The 20,558-nt window shown below is 41.2% G+C and overlaps 1 protein-coding gene across 1 annotated transcript in view; it reads right to left on the bottom strand.

The window, feature by feature from the left end:
- Nucleotides 1–16,239: 16,239 nt before the first annotated feature.
- Nucleotides 16,240–20,558, bottom strand: part of LOC306784112 (uncharacterized protein) — a 10,546-nt gene continuing 6,227 nt past the window's right edge. The window contains exons 4-9 of the mRNA XM_079277951.1: nt 20,152–20,245; nt 19,928–20,010; nt 19,662–19,822; nt 19,456–19,507; nt 18,330–18,417; nt 16,240–18,203 (exon numbers count right to left, since the gene is read on the bottom strand). Of these exons, the coding sequence (XP_079134077.1) occupies nt 17,716–18,203; nt 18,330–18,417; nt 19,456–19,507; nt 19,662–19,822; nt 19,928–20,010; nt 20,152–20,245 (966 nt within the window). The 3' untranslated portion in view covers nt 16,240–17,715. The remainder of the gene's footprint in view (nt 18,204–18,329; nt 18,418–19,455; nt 19,508–19,661; nt 19,823–19,927; nt 20,011–20,151; nt 20,246–20,558) is intronic.

Below are 20,558 nucleotides of genomic sequence, written 5' to 3'. Positions count from 1 at the left end.
AGTTAACATATTGTTCATAGTTAAAAAGTTTGAAGCTGTAGTTTGAAGCCAAGTGTTTTGTATTTATTTATATTTATAGTATACTTTAACAGTTAATATATTGTTCAATTTGAAGAAATAAGTATCGGTTCAGGCACCGTTCAGGCACCGGTATCGTTTTAAAAGTATCGTTTTAGCACCGGTATCGGAAAAAAACCCAAATGATATCCAACCCTACTACTGACATACATATACATATAAGTAATCACTCTGCGTCACCCTGCATCACTCTCTGGCAGCTTGTGTCACTCTGCGTCACCCTGCGTCACTCTCTGGCAGCTTGTGTCACTCTGCGTCACCCTGCGTCACTCTCTGGCAGCTTGTGTCACTCTGCGTCACTCTCTGGCAGCTTGTGTCACTCTGCGTCACCCTGCGTCACTCTCTGGCAGCTTGTGTCACCTACTGACATACATATACATATAAGCAGAGGAAGAGTGAAGATATTTTCAAACATGTATTTTTGGATTGGACATTTTATGTCTTTTAATTTTAATTTAAATTTTAATTTGTATATATACTTTTAAATGATTATAAAACGGATGATTTATTTTCATTATTTTAGCCGATTGTTGTAAATGACTATAAAAGTAATAATTTGGAAAGAGTGTATTATGTTTCATTTTGTTGCAAAACCAGCAAAATCATACTTAAATAAAATGAATGAGAAACAAAAAAGTACAACGTACTTACTCTAAGGATGCATACAGAGAACAGGGGGCTCCGGTGACTCACCTCAAATCATAAAACTGATTTATGGAAGCTGATCTGTCGTAACAACAACGGGTGTTCTCAGGAAATGTCTCAGGAAATGTGGCTCCGCCCCCTCAGCTCCGCAGCTTCTTGACGATTGCCGAACTATGCTCGCCTGCCACAGCTGAATCTTTCCGCTGAACTGACACAGACTGACGCTGAGTGACGCTGAGTGCCACAGACTGACGCTGAGTGCCACAGACTGACGCTGAGTGACACAGACTGACGCTGAGTGACGCAGACTGACGCTGAGTGACGCAGAGGTGCCAGTGCCACAAGAAGGATCTCGCTGTCTCTCAAAAAAACATCATGGCGACGGCCGTAATCCAAGATGGCGACGGCAAAATTATCGAACTCGAGGCTTCAAAACGACCAATGGGTGAAGTCACAATGACTACATCCACTTCTTATATACAGACTATGGTTATTACCGTGCACCTCATCAATCGTAAAGACACACTAAAAATGACAGCAGACATCAGTAAACCAAGATGAGCTTTATTCATATTTTCTGAAAGAGACAATAGTTTTCTTGTGTAGGCTATCGAGGACATGTGGATGTTCATGGTGGCAATTCAAGCACACATATTTCGATATTATATATACAAAACGGGCAGCCATACCCGAGATTTGTCTCCAGTATCTGAGCTCTTAAATTCCTATCATGCTAGTTAAAAAAAGGAATGAATATGACAGTTCTACGTTCCACTAAACGTTTTGCCACAAGCATCATTACATTATTAGCATCAAGGGATGCTGAATTGTTTGCAAGCTATCTAGCTTTGTTAAGCTAGCAAGGCAGCTAGCTTTGTAAAGATCAAATTGGTACAAATTGCCTATGTTAATGTAACACAAAGCAATTAGTTGAAATCCTATGTGTGTTTGACCTGTCCATCCACCTGACCTCCTTAAAAGAGATAAACGGGGCACAAGGGCTCATTAAATGAGTATGACAGTGATCTTCACAGTAGATGGACAGTGCTCCTCACCATCATCACACCAGCAAATAAAGGAGGCTGTTATTGAAGCATATCAGTGCCCTTGGTTTTTCAATCAACTATCAGCTTGAGTTTACTGTCCGGTGTCTTAAAGGAAAGTTCTGTAGTTTTTTTTTATTTTTTCACAAAAAGGTGCACCTTTGACCTAAACATGTACTGAGGAGTACAAACAAAAAGTGAGAGCTAACAAATGTTTTAGGAGTCAGAAGTCAGTTTCCAAGAAGTCAGACAAGGCTTTTGTTCAATTTAAATAAATGTCAGTCCTTTTATTTAATCAGTCCACTTCATAGTGTCTCTTGCTGTTTTTTCTGAAAATGTCAGGGATATTATGTCAACATTCTCCTGACAGTGGACCAAGTCAGCTGCACTCATATTCCTGATAGAAGTGTTGAGGTGAGCCCAGTCCACAGTGTGCGCAGGGTCAGCTGAAATAACTTGGCATGAAGCGACACAGTTATTGAACGGGCCTTGAGCTGAAGGCTGCACCCACACACACACACACTAACGAGGTGGGAAGGTTGTACCATGCAGGGGGTCTCTCTCGTTTAGTTTTGCTACTTTAAGATTCTGTTATAGCGAGGTGTGTGTGTGTGTGTGTGTGTGTGTGTGTGTGTGTGTGTGTGTGTGTGTGTGGCACCATTCTGCAGATATTTAGGGGATATGAAATCCTTCAGCGTGGCCGGCATTCCAAAGTATTACACACGCACACACACACACACACACACACACACACACACACACACACACACACACACACACACACACACACACACACACACACACACACACACACAGATTAAGAGCCAGAGCCTGTGGACTCTTTTCCTTGGGGTATATTCGGTTTAGATTAAACTGAGCAGGTCAGCAGAAACACTACAGATACACAGACTTATTTTGTGTGTGTTATTAAATTAATTCGATCATTTCTGACTGAGACAAATAGAAACGGCCTTACATGTGGGGTGGCTGTGAGGGTGTGGGTGTCTGTCAGCTATATGAAAAATGTGGAAAAACTGTTATAATTGGTGTCGTGTTTTGACAGTCTGAATGTAAATGGCTTGCCATTTTTCATGTTGTTTATTTTTCATTATCTTTGATGCTTCATGTTAAAATTTTGCAAATAATGGGCGACGGTGGCTAAGTGGAGAGCAGGGTCGCCCTTCAATCAGAGGATCGGCGGTTTGATTCCCGGCTAGTCCGCTAGTCCATGTCATGCCACCCCAAAATTGCTCCCGTAGCTGGGCCTGTGTGAATGTAGATAGTCTGATGGGCAGGTGTGGTAGCCCCTTCCATGAATGGGTGAATGATGACATGTAGTGTTAAAGCACTTTGAGTGGTTCGACAGACGAGAAAAGTGCTATACAAGTACAGTCCATTTACCATAATATGCAAACACAAATTGAAATCAGTGGACTACTGTTAAGTTACTCAAACTCAGGGCAGTTGTAATGCAATCTTTTCTTAGTTTTTCTTAAATCATTTCAAAGCTTCACAACACTGCTAATCATGTTGACAACAGAGCAATTGAGAGCATTTCCAAAAGACTGGAAGTGTGTATGTCAAACTTCTGTGTTCGCACAACATAGTTTCCGCTTGTTACATCCATTCAGTCTCTTTTCAAGATATGCTTCCAAAGTGTGTTTAATAAGTTGTCAGGTTCACTTGGTAGGTTTAGGCATCAAAACAACTCGGCAGCTTTAGCAAGGGATTGTGTGTTGGAACAACTCTATATGGTATGGTATGTAACCTATGCACGTAAAAAAGTAAGGTAATATAAATCAACATTGACTTGGTTTTACATGGAACATGAACAGTGGTCACCTGAGTGGAAGTCTTGTGTTTGTTTGACCCATCTACACACACACATATACACACACACACACACACACACACACACACACACACACACACACACAACCTCTTCCCTTTGTGGACTTTCTCTCTCTTTATTCTAGGTCAGTTGCTCAGACCATCCAATGACATGGATGGGTTTACATTGGTGTCAGGTTAAAGCCCGGTGCGTTGCATGCTAACGGGTGCTGAGGGGCAGCGTTGGTATTTGACGGGCTGGGAGTGAGAACATGTTACTGCAGAAGGAGCTCTGACTCTCTGAGACATCAGGGAACATTTCATAAGTCAAATCATTGGAGTACCTCTAATATACCAAGAACATGTTAATTGAATGTTTTGGGATGGTTGTCAGTTTTTTTAGAGTGTAGAACTCTGATGCATAAATTGAAGTATGCCCAGATAATTTAAGCATCCTTTAAATCAGGGCTCTCAAACTCCGGGCCACATCAGCATCATGGTCGCCCACAAAGGGCCGGTTGTAAATGTCACTACTCGTAACATATTGTTAAATAACTCTCTGCATTCACAGTTTAAAGTAGTCTTCAATGTACTCACAATACATTTCCATGTTAAATGTACAGTAACCAGTCAAAGAGCTGCTTCTAACTGTTTAAGTATCTCATAATTTGACTTTCTATTTCAGAATTTTGACTGTCAATTTAATGTTTTTGACTTTCAATCTCATAAATTTGACTTTCTATCTCAGAATTATGACTTTCTATCAGAGTTATGACTTTCTATTCTATCAAATAACTTCGACTTTCTATCTCATAATTTCGACCATGGGGATATTTTTATTATTATTAGTCGAACTTAAAAAAAACAAAAAAAAGTTGGTTTTTTTTACTTTTTTTTTTTTTTTGCTGGCCGATTCGCGGGCCACATAAAATGACTTGGCGGGAGAGAGACCCCTGCTTTAAATGCTTATGACTTTCCCTGACGTTATCTGTAGTGCCACTAGTAATGTGTCCAATACTTATGAAATTATGTTGTACTTTGTAAAAAATAAAAATAAAAAGATACAATCCTCTCTTTCACACACTCACACACACTAGTTAGGTCATATTTCCCTGGGCTCATTCTGATGAATGATGTCTCAACCAGCTAACAAAGGAGGCTTATCTCTCCACTAACATGCTTTCCTTCTTGCCAGTGGGGGGGGGGGGGGGTGTGTGTGTGTGTGTGTGTGTGTGTGTGTGTGTGTGTGTGTGTGTGTGTGTGTGTGTGTGTGTGTGTGTGTGTGTGTGTGTGTGTGTGTGTGCACTACAGTGTGTTTCACACTTTTAAGGCAATCTCACTGAATCACTCCTGGATTGCAGTTTGGACATGCAATTTCTCTCCTGACTTGCTTCATCATGTATGTTCCCTCCTGCTGATCAGCCTGCTGAGTGGAATGCTGAACTCTATACTAAAGTATAAGATTTTAACTTCAAACGTTCCACTCTATTTATTTTCAGGTTCATAGTCTCAGCTGAGCATTCCATTTATTTAACTAAGAATAACAATATCCTTCATCATTTTGCATGTTAGTTGTACAATAAAAACTGTTTTAATGCATTCATTTAATGCATTTGTTTATGATGTCAAGTACTCTGAGCTACATTGGGTCTGAGAAAATAACCATGGTTATGTCATCAGGGAGGATCTTACAAAGCAACACGCTATTGGTAGCATTGTGGGAATTGTAGGATTCAGTGTTTTTAGAGTTTCATTTGGGAAACTGTGATCCCCACTTCAGGCTGTTCACAACTATAACCAGAAAATGTAATGCATTATAATTCATATATAATCCATGTAAACATGAACCAGGACAGGTGATGTAGCATAAAGAGTGATGAAGTCCACATAGGGAGGAGGTTGACCGCTGTTCATGTCCCATGTCCCACCAGAAGTCAACGTTGACTTATTTGTTACAAAGTAACTCCACTTCTGTACTTATTTCAACCCAAACCAGGAGCTGTTCCTAAACATAACCAAGTACCGGTAGTTTTGTTACCTAAAAGCTGCAGGGACTCGTGGAGGCTCACCGATCGCTCCTGTTGCTGGACATTCGTAGCGAAACATGAAAAATAATGAAGTACGTCTTTGTAAGATGTCATACAAACCATTGTATGTTGCCCAACTTTATGGAAGTGCATTCTGACTTTCTGCGTCTTAAAGTAATCATTTGATGGAAAAATATCACACATAGAGAAGGTAAACTAGCGTAGGTCATATGTTGCTGTAGGGAGTTTAGCTTGTGTTGCTCTCTCTCTCTCTCTGCGTCTCTCCAGCTCTCAGTTACATCAACAACAAATCCCTGGCTCAACATTGACCTCTTGGTCAGGCAATTAATTGTGCCCACGCGCACATATACACATCCTAAGACTAATAGCTCAGACCCCCCACACACAGCAGGTCAAGGATTGCACGAACTGAGCGCCAACCTCTCCCTCCATGTGTGTGTGTGTCAGTGCGTGAGTGTTTGTGTGTGTTCCCTGATTAGAATGCAATGCCTTTGGTCGTAGACGTCTGTGGAATTTGAGCTGATATGAAAATAATTGCTTCTCTTTGGCTTGGTCCGTTTGAACGAGCGTTGTGTTTTCACAGTAACAAACGGAACAAAATATGCTCCAAAGTTTACACTCAGCCTTGTTGTAACCTGGTCACAGCAGTCTTTTACTCAGTCTGCTTCAACCTACAGCTGAACCTCTCATGTTGTGTCAGCCAGTGTTCTCAGAGTGCTTTATCGTGGCACAAGTGTCAGTGGGGGGGCTTGTTTGGTTAACATGGAGACATGTAAATCCCTGATCAGCTCTTGAACATAAACTTCCTTCACTGACTGATCAACACGGGAATACCGCTTGTGTGTGTGTGTGTGTGTGTGGATGGTTTGGGGACAAAAGCTATGGGAAAAAGATGATTTTTGGGTTATTGGCTAAGGTTAGGCTAATGGAGGCAATGAACACATTAAAGTGTGGGACCCAAAGGTTATCTGATGATGAAACAGTACATTTGAAATGCTTCTGCAATGTCTTGCTCTCAGTTGAAATGATGGTTTCAACAAGAATTTCACCACCAGTGGGTTAATGTCACACATTGATATCAATGTGGAAGACTTACACAAGAGAAGGACATGAAATGTCAACACTCCTCAAGTACCACTAGTAAGTAAGAATGTGTCCAATACTTATAGAGGGAAACATGTTTTTTCCAGGATTACAGTCAGTAATCAGTGGGTGTGTGTGTGCGTGTGTGCGCACGTGTGCGTGTGTGTGTGTGTGTGTGTGTGAGACAATGCCAGAAAAACACCTGTTGCCTTTATGACCAACAAACACATCCTATGGCTCCTCAGAGACGCAGGTTTGATTCCCTGTGTACTGTAAAAGCACACACAGGCTCAGGTTGAATGCACGTTGGTTTTTAACTTAAGAATCGTGCTGGCAGGGTGGAGCGTGGGCTTCATGACACGTTTCTTTTGTTAATTCTACATAAGGCTTCTCTCTACTTCAGACCATTGGGAGTGAATGTGTCTATTCACCTAACTAAAGTGGTGAAGGTCAATCCACAGCTGCGTCCCTACTTCTATGAAGACCAAAAGATATAATGACAAGAACAAAGACAGATTTGGAGGTTCCCGCATTTTCGGACGTCCGGCCCGAATGTTGGTGTTGGTCAGACTGAAAAAGCAGTTTGAAGACATTATTTTAGATTCTGGATTTGTCAAAATATACATCAGCATAGTTACCAAACGTTGTTGTTATACTTTACTGAGAGACTCCAGCTCTTACAGCTGTAAAGCTTAATGTTTCTTATTAAGATCTTACATTTTTCAATGACCGGCAGTTGAGATCAAAATTGCTTTTGATCTTCTATTATTGTCCGATACACATTTTAAAAACACAGACGGATGAGATGTGGTCTGAAGGCGCTATGGATTTGTATAATCACACATTACCTGCAGATATGTCTGCTCAGATGAGCCAAACCAACCAGCGAGAAACTGTGGTGTTCGAGTGTGACCTGCTTTACTCACAGTTGTGGTGACTTGCTTGGCCGGATGGCTTGATGTTCAATGGTTCACGCTGTTAATCACAAATATATCAAGATGATTCCAAATCACATTCAACAAAGAAAATAGGCCTTTACAACAATCAAAAGCAAAGAGGCAAAACTCAAAATCATAAGCAAACTTAAGTTGTCCTGAGGTCAGTCACTCGTCTTCAGCTTCAAATTGCCAACACCCACCTCTAATTAATTGGCTGGTGCGCTGTGGGAACTGTAGTCCTATAATTATTTTGTATGTGGCCTTAAGAGGTCAACACCATACAGCAATATTGTTTCAGCTGCTTTACACAAAACGTATCTTCGTAATAATAAACTATGACCTCCCACAGTTACATCACTACTTCTGGAGACATCAGAGTGACCTTGATAGGCTGCCTTCGTTTCATGTATTTTTATACACCTTTGTTTTCTTATTCAGTGTGGACTAGCAAACCCAGAGGAAACAGGTGCGATTAATGGAACAATTGTCATATAGTAAACCATCAGTGACACCACTGTGAAATATGAGTAAATAATGTTCATTAGCCTCTGGAGTCACCGGGATAAATGAGTTTAAATGTTTTCTAAGCAGCAAAACAAAGGTTTTATTTGAATTTGCACATTGGGGATTTCTCAGCTATGTCTCCTGTCTATGTTGTCCTGTGAAACAATAGAATCGGTGTCAGAGGCTTGGCCCATACAATGTTATCAAAGGAAATATCAGAGGTCACAGAGGCAGGATCTCAATGAGACCTATTGGTGTTCCACTTCCTATCCAGTTGAAAGCACCCACCAGCATGTCCTAGTAAAGCATTCTGTTGAGGTGAGTCACACATTAACAACAATAGCACATTTCTCAGCTCCTTTGGTGCATGCAAATATGAATCCTACTTGGGTTCACCTATTATTCTCAGTACTGACGTAGAGCTGTGACTGGGGCCATTCATGTCATCATGTCAAAAGCAAAACTGATTGGCACAAGGTGGTCCGGCCGTTCTGAGGCGCTGGAGAAGTGTTGTTTGATGTGTGAACCAGCTTTGAACTGAACCAGTGTCTCTGAGCCGGGGCCTGTCGATCAGCGCAGTAACAATCTGGCCGTTCAGGGGCCGGCTTCGACCATTTTATGTAACGATTATTTGACCCTGCTGCCAGCTGAAGAATTGGAAAACTTGAATTCTCAAAGATTGTCAGTAATTAGGAAACTCAGTTGCACAGGAGACAGGTTTGCATTTTTTGACATTACAGTTTTTTATCAACTTTTTTAATGCATGCGAACATGATGGCACACACAACCAGTTCAATATAAATGACAAAACTAAATGAATCTGGGCCACAAAATGAGCTACAAGTAGTAAAGAATGTGCAGTAAACTGTGGAGACTAGTGGGGGAAAAAACAAAAACAAAAAGAAAACATTGTGTACTTTGGGTATCATATTGTTCTTTAAAAAACCTTGTAGGAAACATCCTTCCTTTGTATACATCAGAAACTTCATGCTTCCGACTTCATTACATGTTCCTTGGTTATTGGTAGTTCTTGTGATTAGAGCTTCAAAACAGGAAATGTCTGTCATCAATTTTGACCACTGTGCATGACCTGGTTCGGTCCGGCTCTTCCAATGGTGGAGAACAATCCTAGATGCAGTAATAAAGTCTAAACCTTAGTTTGGTAAACCTGGAGGTAAAAGAGACCGAGCTCCTAACAAGCAGAGCTGCAGTGAATCTGGAAGCAAACGGACTAATCCACCACTCGACGATACTTCCAGTGACTTGTTCCCAAAAGGGAGAGACGAAAGAACGTTCCAGCATTTCACTTGAAAACGTCAACGAGGAGTCCCAGGCATCTGTGACACGAGACAGGAAAATGGATTTGGGGTTTCTGATTATAAAACAATGAAGTTGTTAAGAAAGAGAAATTAGTGTAATTAGAAATGTCCTTTCCTAGTGTATGTTCAACATTTTTACAGACATTCAGCCAAGGAAAGGTCATGAAAGGACATTGTGAATACTCAGTCAACCACAGTTTGGCTGCTCTGAAGTAAAAACCACAAAAAAAAACAAAAGGTTTTAACACATTTCTTGGTCCATGAAATTTGCTCAACCACACAGAGATACAAATGCTCACTCCACTTCCCCACATCGATCACCACTATTGATAACTTAGATTCAATGAGGAACACTTATCATGGATTCATAGGAAAATGATGTCAAAATCGAATCACAGCAATCATTTTCATGCAGGATGACCTAAACTGCTCATATAAATTATTTATTTATAAATTATTTGATTCTAATTTCACATGTTATTGGTTCATTTGAAATCAAGCTCAAGATGTGAAAAGATTCAAACTTTCTTCCCTCCACACCGACCGGACTCTTTGTGATCATACCCACACATTCATTCAACACACTGTGCTGCCACCTACTGGTGATTAAGTGCAATTCTACCTCATTCAAGTACAGATATGCTGTAAATACTCACTGATATTTTACATGTTACATCTTTCTTGATGTCTTGGCATCTTGTTCCGATGATGAATAACAATCAGTAATCATCAGTAACAATAATCCAATGCCATTGATGGTACATCACTGATTTACTTTCAGTATATTTCCCTGATAATACTTACATACTTAGAATTAAGTACAATTTTGGATGCATGACTTCTACTTGTAATTGAGTACTTTCAAATTGTGGTGTTAATATTTTTATTTCAGGAGAAGATTTGAATATTTCTTCCACCACTGCAGCTTGGAGGTATTATAGCGTTATTACACAAGTATATACTTTGACTTGTCGGTGCAGAAAACAAAATATTTTGGTTTGTTAAAATGATCACATGAATCAGTTTCTATTTAAAGGGCAGAATCGCTATGTAGCATGGCCCCAATACACTTTACAATTAAGCACACAGCAAGTAAAAGATCGATGGTAAAGGGATGCTAAAAGGGTAAAGGACCCGACTCAGTTGTCAGAACACACAGCAGGCTAATAACATAATACAACATGATATCAAACCAACCATATTAAAAACATGAATTAAAAAGGTGATGGACCAGACCAAGTACTGCTGGCTGTAATAAAAAGCAAATGAAGGCAGGTGTTCAGTCTTGATGTAAAGATTTCAGCTGAGCGTGCATCGGTGTGCAAGAAGATGCTTCCTTGACATTGAAGCAAAAGCACGAATTTAAGACTTTTTAAAATCACTTACAATGACATTTAGCGCCAACTTCACGGCCATACTGGCAAACATGTGAAAGATTCAATGGAAAATAATTATTTACCAAGTACTTGTTTTTAATAAAACATTTTATTATAATACTCACATTCAACATACAATAACTTATGAATGATGTGATATAATAATTTGCAATTGTGATGTTACATACAACTGTTATGACATTATCATTCTATTTCAGTAATTTAATTTAAGACTTATGCAGCTTAAGCCTAAATGGTTGATGACATATGCCATATAACTATTATTATTATTTTCTTATTGTGTTAGTGATTCCAAAATGAGTTCAGACAAATACACAAACACATAAACAGCTACAGACTTTTCATCTTATACACAGCAGATCTATCACAACTCAGTCACAGCAAACCGGCCAGAGATCAAATCCTATTCTATCTTCCCTTAAAGGGCCAGTGTATAAGATTTAGTGGCATAGTATAGTATAGTATATAGTGGGGAGGTTGCAGGTTAAAACCAACAAAATCTTCTCCTGTGTGATTAATATATGTATTATTGCTGCTCAACAACACCTTCCTGCTGGTCCCTCTGTGGTTCTGATATTCGGTTTTATTGTTTACATCAAGAACAAACAGAAACAGGACTAGTTACAGCAGAGGAAGGTGACGGCAGAGTACACACTTCCGTTCAAGCTACCCTACCGTTTGCTCACAGATCCACTGGACGCTGGCACTACATTTGGAGTCGTTTAAACCGATGAAATCAATCATTGTGCGAAGGTCACCACAGTCTTCTCCTCCACGCGAGTCATCGGGCTGCCCACGGGCCCAGTCCAACCTGCAGACAGACGGTTCAACTCAGCATGAGATGGAACATGTTTTCTAATATTTATTTTAGCTAATCATGTAAGGTCTCCAGGGAAGAGGGTGTGTGACTCCTGACAGAAGCTTTTTTTTCTTCATCAGGGACATACCGGTATTTATTTTTCTAAAGATGTATTTATTGCTTTCAGCGTGGTGCATTTTTGGTTTCAGGACAAACTACATTTGCTCTTGCGTCACCAAACTAAAAACTGTGCCCCTGTTCTCCTCTCATGTGTCACAAATAGCTGTTGTAAAACAGTGTTAAAAGAGGAACGTTGCCATCTAGGTTCTTACAACATCCAAAAGTGTAGTGTCACGACGACTTTCTAGTCTCTTTGTTGTTTTGTCTGGCCTGGCTCTCCGTCCCTGACCTGCCGTCCTCTGACCATCCACCAGATGCTCTCAGACTCTCCCCTGTTGCCATTTCAGCTCTGCTGACGAGGTAAATGCAACAGGTGTGTAAGTGTGGTGATGTGAGGAGAGCAGGACTGGCTGCTGGTGGTTCGAGAGGATGGCAGGTCCGAGGAGTGAGAGGAGGATAGATGGGCTGAGGGAGCAGAGAGAGAGCCGAACAACGAAGAGAGGAGAAAGTCCTTCGTGACATGTAGATTCTGGATCAACGGCAAAGAATCGCTGCATGTGAGATTACTGTCAGCCTGAGTACTGTTACTCATTACTGTGAAACGCCCCTGTTGGTTCCAATGGTGTAGTTATCATGCAAAGTAGGCCCATTCCCTATAAATAAACAGCTGTGAGAGGATGTAAAGATTTCTCCCAAATCCTCTGTCCATAAAGGGTCTGTCTCGAGCCCTGCAGGTATATGAGGTACATTTATTTGTAATTTCTCATTAGTATTTGAAAGTAATTGAGAAGTTCAGCAAAGAACACGATATAAAGCTGAAACATCATTCCCTAAACAGAAGTCTAAAGCACTGTCCATGTGATGACATGCATTCCTCATCTGAATGAATCATAACAAAGGGTGTCACTTCCTGCAGCACAGTTCCCCATGTATGTCGGTATCTCACCTGTCTCTTTTCACTGGTGTTCCATCCACCCAGATCCAAGTCCCTTCCTCCTCCCTGTCAGTCATACCAACCCACGCTGCCACGGTGAATCCAGTGAGGAAGGCCTGTCAGAAAGCAACCGGCTCAGAACACAAAGGAACTACAGAATCACACACTGCTGATTTAGATATGAGTTTCTGGATCATCCCACAGAGCATTTGTAGCAATGACATTCAGTTTAACAATGAGCAAACAAGATGTCCGCACGACATTCACAGAGGCTATTTCTTTACAGATACACTTTAGAAAAAAAAGAAGAAGAAAATCATGAAGCTGCAAAATGAACATGAAGGTACCTGTTCCTGTCTGCTGTTGATGATGACCAAGTCAGCGTCTCTCTGCACACAGTCCTGCCGGCTGCCGTCCCAGCTCCTCCTCTGTGAGGAAATGTAGTAACAACTGGAGCCGAACATCAGCCAGCCCTGTGGACACCTCTCTTCCACTTCCTCTGCCTCACCTCATCACAGCACAGGACAGAGGAGAGGACAGAACAGTCTCATGATGCAACAAAGAGCAGCATGCTGCTAAACACAATCCCTTCTCACAACGCTTGGTCCGTTCAAGGTTCCCCTCTAGCATCAGTTGTTGACGTGTCAGGGACGAAGTGTCAATAAAGACTCATGGTGTTCTTTTCAAAATACACTTCCAACGTAGGTTTCCTTACTTTTCAGGTTTACTTGGTTTAGACTCAAAACCACCTGCTTAGGTTTAGGAAAGGGTCGCCACATTTGTTACATAACTGGCGTTAGTTAAGTACAGAAGTTACGTCATGAAAATAAGGTGAATGAGTCAACGTTGCTTTGGTTTTAGACAGAACATGAACACAGGTCTCTTGGATGAAAGTCCTGGACTACGTCAGTGTCTCCGACCATCTAATGATGTGGATGGGTTTACATTGGAGTTAGCTGAAGGGCCTGATGCAGCGAGCACCACAAACTAAACTCCCTTGATGTCGCGTTGCTGTGGAGGCAGAAACCTCAGAACTTGAACCGATGAAACTATGTGTGGATATCTGTTTCTTTGTTTCTTTTTCATTTGGGTGAACTGACTTTTATCTTTCGATATTTCAGTGTTCAGTGCTTCACACAGAATGTTATTCCTGTCAGTGTGGAGAATATGAAACAATATATAGACCATCAGTGGACGGATCAAATTCCACTGGTGTCCTTGCTAATGGAGATGGACAGTACATATTGAAGAAGGGATGAATGAACGATCATGAATCTATATACAGATTTTATTAAGTACTCTATACAATGCAGTAAGAACTACTACTACAATAATATCATGTCTCGAGCAGTATTAACCCCTACATATATATATATATATATACACTGTACATTAATCAAACATCCTAAAGCTGTATCAATGGATTGGTTTTGCTTTTGGTCACTTTGGCGATCACAAATCACCTTGTAGTTGTAATGGTGATTTTGTTGGCAAACAGTTTACAACATGTCTACATCACACATGATGGTCACATGATGATTCATGAGGAATGGTCTTTGTGTCCACCTGATGAATGCAAATCCAATATTCTCAGCTCCTGATGTAGCCATCTGTCTCTTTAGCGACTAAATGCTCCACTATGTTCACCAGCTCCCGAACTGTGTCTGTCTGCTGTTTGGTGTGAACCCAAAGAGCCCGGTGAGAGGCTGTGGAACCAGAACAGTGAGCTGCAGTCAGGTGTCTGTACCTACCTTTATCAGTGGGCTCACTCAGAGCCAGTCTCAGAGAGATGTTGAGAATCACCTGAAGAACACACAGCAGACCACAGCACAGCAGAACCACACTGAGATGTTTTAGCTCTGAACAACACACACACACACACACACACACACGTAGTTATTATTAACTTTATAAATCCACTTAAATAATCATAATAATAATATTCTTATGTTATTAACTATGTAACTATACTTTACCATAGAAACACAACAGCACTTTAATAATAAAAATGTTAATTTTCTTATGTTATATTAAGATTATTATCTCAGACTTCTGAGAAAAGTTTTCATGAAAAAAGTTTTTTTTCCAGAAGTAACGAGATACCTCAAAAACCTGCAGAAGCTCTCATTTCCATGAGAGCTTGATTTCATGGAAGCAAACCTCTCCGCTCTGTTTAGTTGAATCCAGCATTGAGAAACTAATGAAATGAAGAAGGACGTGAGTGCTACTGAGTTTCTCTCGAGTCACCTCATTCAGTCTGAATGCATTTCTGATGCATCATCTTCTATCTGTGAAGCAGGCCATGTTGGTTCAACTGATTCAGGAGAAACAACCTAACGTCCAGCAGATCAGAACCACAGACTGTAAGAACAAGAAAGTCCTGAGGTCCTGCACAAAGTCGACACACTAATAACAATACCATCTATATTACTTAATGTCTTACAGTATCTCCAGACGTCTCAAACCCACACCAAAATAAAACCAGATTAAACTGATGGGACAAGTTTGCTTCCTCTCTTGGGATATTGAGGTATCTCATTGATTCAGAAAAACAGATTTCTTTCCATGACGTTTCTCATAATTCTGAGATAATAATCAAATATTTAACATTAATTCAGAAAGAGAGAAAATGTTTTTTCCTCTCAGGTAAAAATACATTCCATTCTTCATACATATATATTTACATATGCATCTGTCCCTGATTACTTACTTGGTTTGGGATTCTTCTCTGTAGCAGCATTCTCAGTTTCAGGTTTGGGGAATTGCTGATAATTACCATCTTCAAAGTTGATGTGAGCCTCACCAGAATGAAAGAACACAGCCATTGTGAAGCAGCTGCAGTGAGAAAGTGTGTTTTCTGACGTTCAGCACTCTGAACACGACAACCCTTTCCTGTTTGTCACTGGCCCTCCTGTCCTGTGGAGAGGAAGTAATGGTTTCCTATATAGACAGTATGCAGTTGATGCTTCTTTGGCTATTTTTCTCTTATTTCTTTATGATTTAACATATATGTAATTCACATTTTAGGAGAAAATCTGTGAGAATGTTTTCAGATTTCATTCTTTTTAACAAAGTATTTATTTAGGGTTTTGTTGTGTTACAACAGGATCTTTAAAACATGTTTTTAATATTTTACTAAATAGTATCGAGATAAAAACACATTTGCAGTGTTATTTAAGAATACGTGCTTGTGTGTTTGAGTTATGTTACACAGACCTTTTCAGATCATATGAAAATGAAGTTTCCCATTTTTATGTTTTGCCAAATGTAAATTCAAATGACATTTCAATGTCGCCCTGTAAGGCAGCTAAACTTCAAACTTCTTCCATTTGAAGTACGGTACTTCACGATGAGCCAGTCAGATCAAATCAAACTGATGTCATTCTAGGTTTCCTGACTGCCAATTGGTCCTTGCCTCAAACTGGAGATGACATCTCAGGTGGGACATAAAGTGTTTCTCAGCAAATTAACTAAAATATTCACCCATGTATTTCTGTTTTCACGGTGTAGAAACATCCTGTTGAGGAAGAGGCAGTGATTACAGCAGCAGCTTTACTCAACAGGGTTACAGAGACACAAGAGAAATGTGGCTCACGCTCCTGTCTTACACAAAGACATTTATTTCTATTGAAGCAGCTCACTAAATGGGGAAAACACTGACATGTAGAAAGCATTCTCGTACAAAAATATATACAGTACATATACAATATTACATGAGTGAAAATAACTTGTCCTAGCATCACGTTCACACCCCAACAGGACTCTTCAGCAGATTATTTTCAACAAAACATGCAACTGACTGGCCATGTTTCAGACCGTAAAACCAACATGACTGTATATGAAGGACACACTCATGGATAAGACTGGACCTCAACACACAGAGATACATTTAGAGAATCAAGCCTCAGTGTAGAATCAAAAAGTAGAAAAGTTTGGTGTGTTACTTGGACATTAAATGTATGTCTTTTCTGCTCAACTGTAATTTGACTGCATCTGCAGGAAGACCAGAATCCATCCATCAGAGCTCATCCTTTAGAGGGCCGAGGGGGGCTGGAGCTGATCCCAGCGGCCGTATATGCCGTTTGTAAATGAAGGAAAACCCACTAAGACAAGCAACCGCCTCCTTTAATGCTCCTCCTTCCAGGAGACGAGTATGCCTTTCTATTTATTCTGGTGTGGCACCAACAGGTTAGTAAAACAGTGAAAATAATAACTTCTTTTTTACATGAGTTACTTATTCAGCCTCTCTTCAAACTCTGTGTCGACTCATTTGGAACAGTGTTGGAGCTGTGCTTGGATCATTGCATCATTGGCCTCTCTGCTGGTCGGAGCAGGAGCCGATAACTACTTGACCACTGCAGAGGCATTTGTCCTGGGAATGAATGCCTATTGAGACCTTTCCCTCTCAACAGGGGAAACAGAGAGAGAATCATTCCCACCCGCAGGCACTTTAGTCACCAATTAACCTCAGCTGCATGTTTGGGTTTTTTGGACAGTGGTAGGTATGTGTGTGTGTGTGTGGGGGAGACCGATGAAAGCATAGTTATGAATATTTTACTTTAACTTCTGCCAATCAATTCCCCCAAATCCTTTTATACGTGTGTATATAGCATATGTAACACACTTTCCATTTATCCTGTCTGTCTAATGATATATTTAATATTTGCCACTGATACAAGAGGAAGTAGTTCCTTTCCACGCGTTTGTTGTTTTTTCTTATGCAAGTCCTGCTAGCTCATTAAAATCATAATCATGAAAGAGTCAAAAAGCCACATCTGTTTTGTTCAAAACTATTTGTACCCAGTTGAGCTGGTAAAGAAAGTATGTACTTGTGTTTAGTGTGAAAGTCAAAGGCTCTTCAGGAGGTCTAGATGGGAAAAATTAAAAACACTGCAGTGGCAGAATATGTGGTTGGTGAGAGCACATTACTGAGCTCCGTCAGCTACGTTAATATTTCATACTCCGTGATTGTAGAGCCTAACAAACAGTTAACAAGCACAGCCAGGATTTGTCCAGTCTGACAGTCCACAAAAAGATGACAACCAAAAACAACTCACCAGCAGGAGCTCTGGTTAGTGTGTACATGTACATTACTGGGGGGGGGGAGGGGGGGGGAGGAGGAGGGGGGTCAGTGAAGGGCACAGAGTTTGGTGGCCAGAGAGAACAGGAGAAAGACGGGTTGAAGTAAGAGGGAGGAGGAGGGGGGGGATACAAGGGGAAGTTGGGTGGGGGAAAAAAGTGAGACGGAGGAGGGTAAGGGCAGGGAGGGGGGAGGTACATCGGACGCACATTAGTGTGTCTGGGGGGTGGGTGTATGTGTCTGGGTGGAGCGGGTGTGTGGCTGAACTGTGGGTGGTTATTCCTCGGGTTCTGGTGCCTGAGTGGTGGTCCTGCGTGTCTTGATGGGAAACCCCTAACATTACACTGCTGCAGCGAGGTGTTCTGGGTAACGTGGGGAGGAGTATCTGGAGGGAGGAAAAAAGATCTGATGAGGCAGAGTAAGGTTTGTTACTTTCCACTTCGTTCAGATGGTGACACCATAAAACCACCCAAACATGTCAGCGACCGTCTTCCTGTATGTGTGCAAATACCTGCATTGTTACTGTCCCTCTTCTTTCTGGAGTTCTTCAATTTCCTCTTGGCGTCGTGTTCCCTCTCATCATCACTGTAATCTAAAGCCTGGAGAGAGAGGAGTGGGACAAAGCACAGCATCGTTTAGAGGCTCGTGGAAACTCTTCATATGAACTTAACAAAGTAACATGAGTCAGAAACTTCGTCAGCTACAACCACGGCTTTCTTCTTAAAACGACTCGGTCTATATGAACAGTAACATGCATCATGTTACCGTCACAGTTCACTGATCAAAGCATTATTAAACTCCTGAGGATTTCATAAAGAAGGCCACTTTGTTTTGAAATGCTTTTGTAAAATGTTCAGCCAGTCTACAACGTATTAAACCTCTTGTTTTTTTACAATGCTTTTAATGCTTGACTTCTTTCTATTCAGGTATTGTATAAAGAGAATAAAGTAGGCCATGAATATGAGATATGGGTTAACAGCTATATTCCTTTTCGGCAGTGTGGCGGTTGTTCGTGGCGTTTTCACGGATACACTCGCTTATTCACTGTACATTTTGCACATTGAGCATAAACAGTGCGCCATCTGCTAACTATTTTCAGGATACACAGACTACAAAAAAAACGAGTTTAACGAAGTTGTCACTCATCCAGCAGTCGCACTGTGCTTTCCTACGCTGTGACATGGGCTCAGTCACTGCATGCGCAGTCACACCATGAAGTTCCCTTCGCTGACCCGCTGGAGAAAGTCCTCCGGATCGTTTTGCATCATCCCGTAGACTTGTTCTAACGTGGAGGGAGACCGGTGCAGTGCAGCTGGCTAGAGATAATGCCACCATGCTTTCATGTTACCCTGGTTAAAGAGAATGAGCCAAACAGCGAGTCCTAGCCAACCCTAACGATGACAATGCATTCGAGACTCCTCAGTTCTGATTGGTTGTCTTCCTTCAGGCACGGAGGAATCGTGCAAATGCCATTCGGACCACTAGCCAAAGGAACCTGTTTATTTGTCCCAGATTACATGTCCTACTGTCAGGAGACAGTGACAGTTTCCTCAAATATGACAAAAAGCTGTTTTAATTAAAGTTAACTTGCAAACCTTTAATCAACATGCTAGTTCACATTCCAGTCCTGTGCTTACCTCCTTTGGTGGCTCTTGGTCGTTCTTCCAGGATGCATCAGATCCCTTAAAACTGAAGGAAAAGCAGGTTTAATTTCACAGAAACAAACTTCACTTCATCTTATCAAAGTGACTACTGCTCAACAAACTAACTAAACAACTAATCCTTCTATTTGTCTTGCTTTAATGTGCTCCATGCATCATATACTGTGTGTGCATGCACTTACACTGTGAGCTGTTGTGTGAGGATGTAACTCGTGTACTCTTTGTTGTCCGGTGTGTAATAAACAGTCTGTCCCTCTGTCAGCCCCTTGCTGCTTATCTGGTCCACAGAGTTAAAACGCAAAATATACAGAGGACTGGACACTGGCCCAAATACCTCAAACACCTGAAACACAAACAAGAGAAGATTACCATGTAGGAACCAACAGGACGCATACGGAGGACATAAATCACAAGTAGACAGAGGTAAAGCCTCTGCTGGTCCACCCACCTTGCCAAGAGCCAGCCTATCAGACGTAAAGATGATGCTGTCATCAGTCAGAGGGGGCGTGTCTTTCAGAGACTGGATTACAACTGCAGACATCCAAAGTGCGGTTTGAACAAAATGCACATAAAAGCCTCCACTGATACTATTCTCTACCTCAGAAAAACTCTGTTTGCAGTTGGTTAGAAAGTTGCAGTGCGACCGTATCATGAATGTGTTTGTATATTTACCAAGTTGCTGTATAACACTGGAGACTGTTCCTATAGGCTGCAGTTCTGCATCTTCTGGTAACGACACAGACACCTCCTCCACTGCTGGCAGCTCCTACACACAAACAGTCAGCTTTTTGGTCTAAACGTCAATTTCATCATAGGGTTTAGAACACAATTGGGGGAAATAGTGTACGGTAAGTTGTGTAATAAGATGCTTGTGCATTCTGGGACACCTTGTGGAGAGTTTATCCTCCTAACAAATGAGAAAGGAACACAGTGTGTGGAAAAGGAAAAGAGCTGCCACACTGCACACTTGTTTGGGCGACTGTGGCTCAGTGGTAGAGCCATCAGAGGATCGGGGGTTCCATCCCCGGCTCCACGAGTCTATGTCCATGTGTCCTTGGGCAAGATACTTAACCCCAAAC

Source organism: Melanostigma gelatinosum (genome assembly GCF_949748355.1).
Source record: "Melanostigma gelatinosum genome assembly, chromosome: 11".
Classification (NCBI taxonomy): Eukaryota; Metazoa; Chordata; class Actinopteri; order Perciformes; family Zoarcidae; genus Melanostigma; species Melanostigma gelatinosum.
The sequence above is the reverse complement of the archived record's forward strand: the minus strand, read 5'-3'. Positions and strand labels throughout refer to the sequence as shown.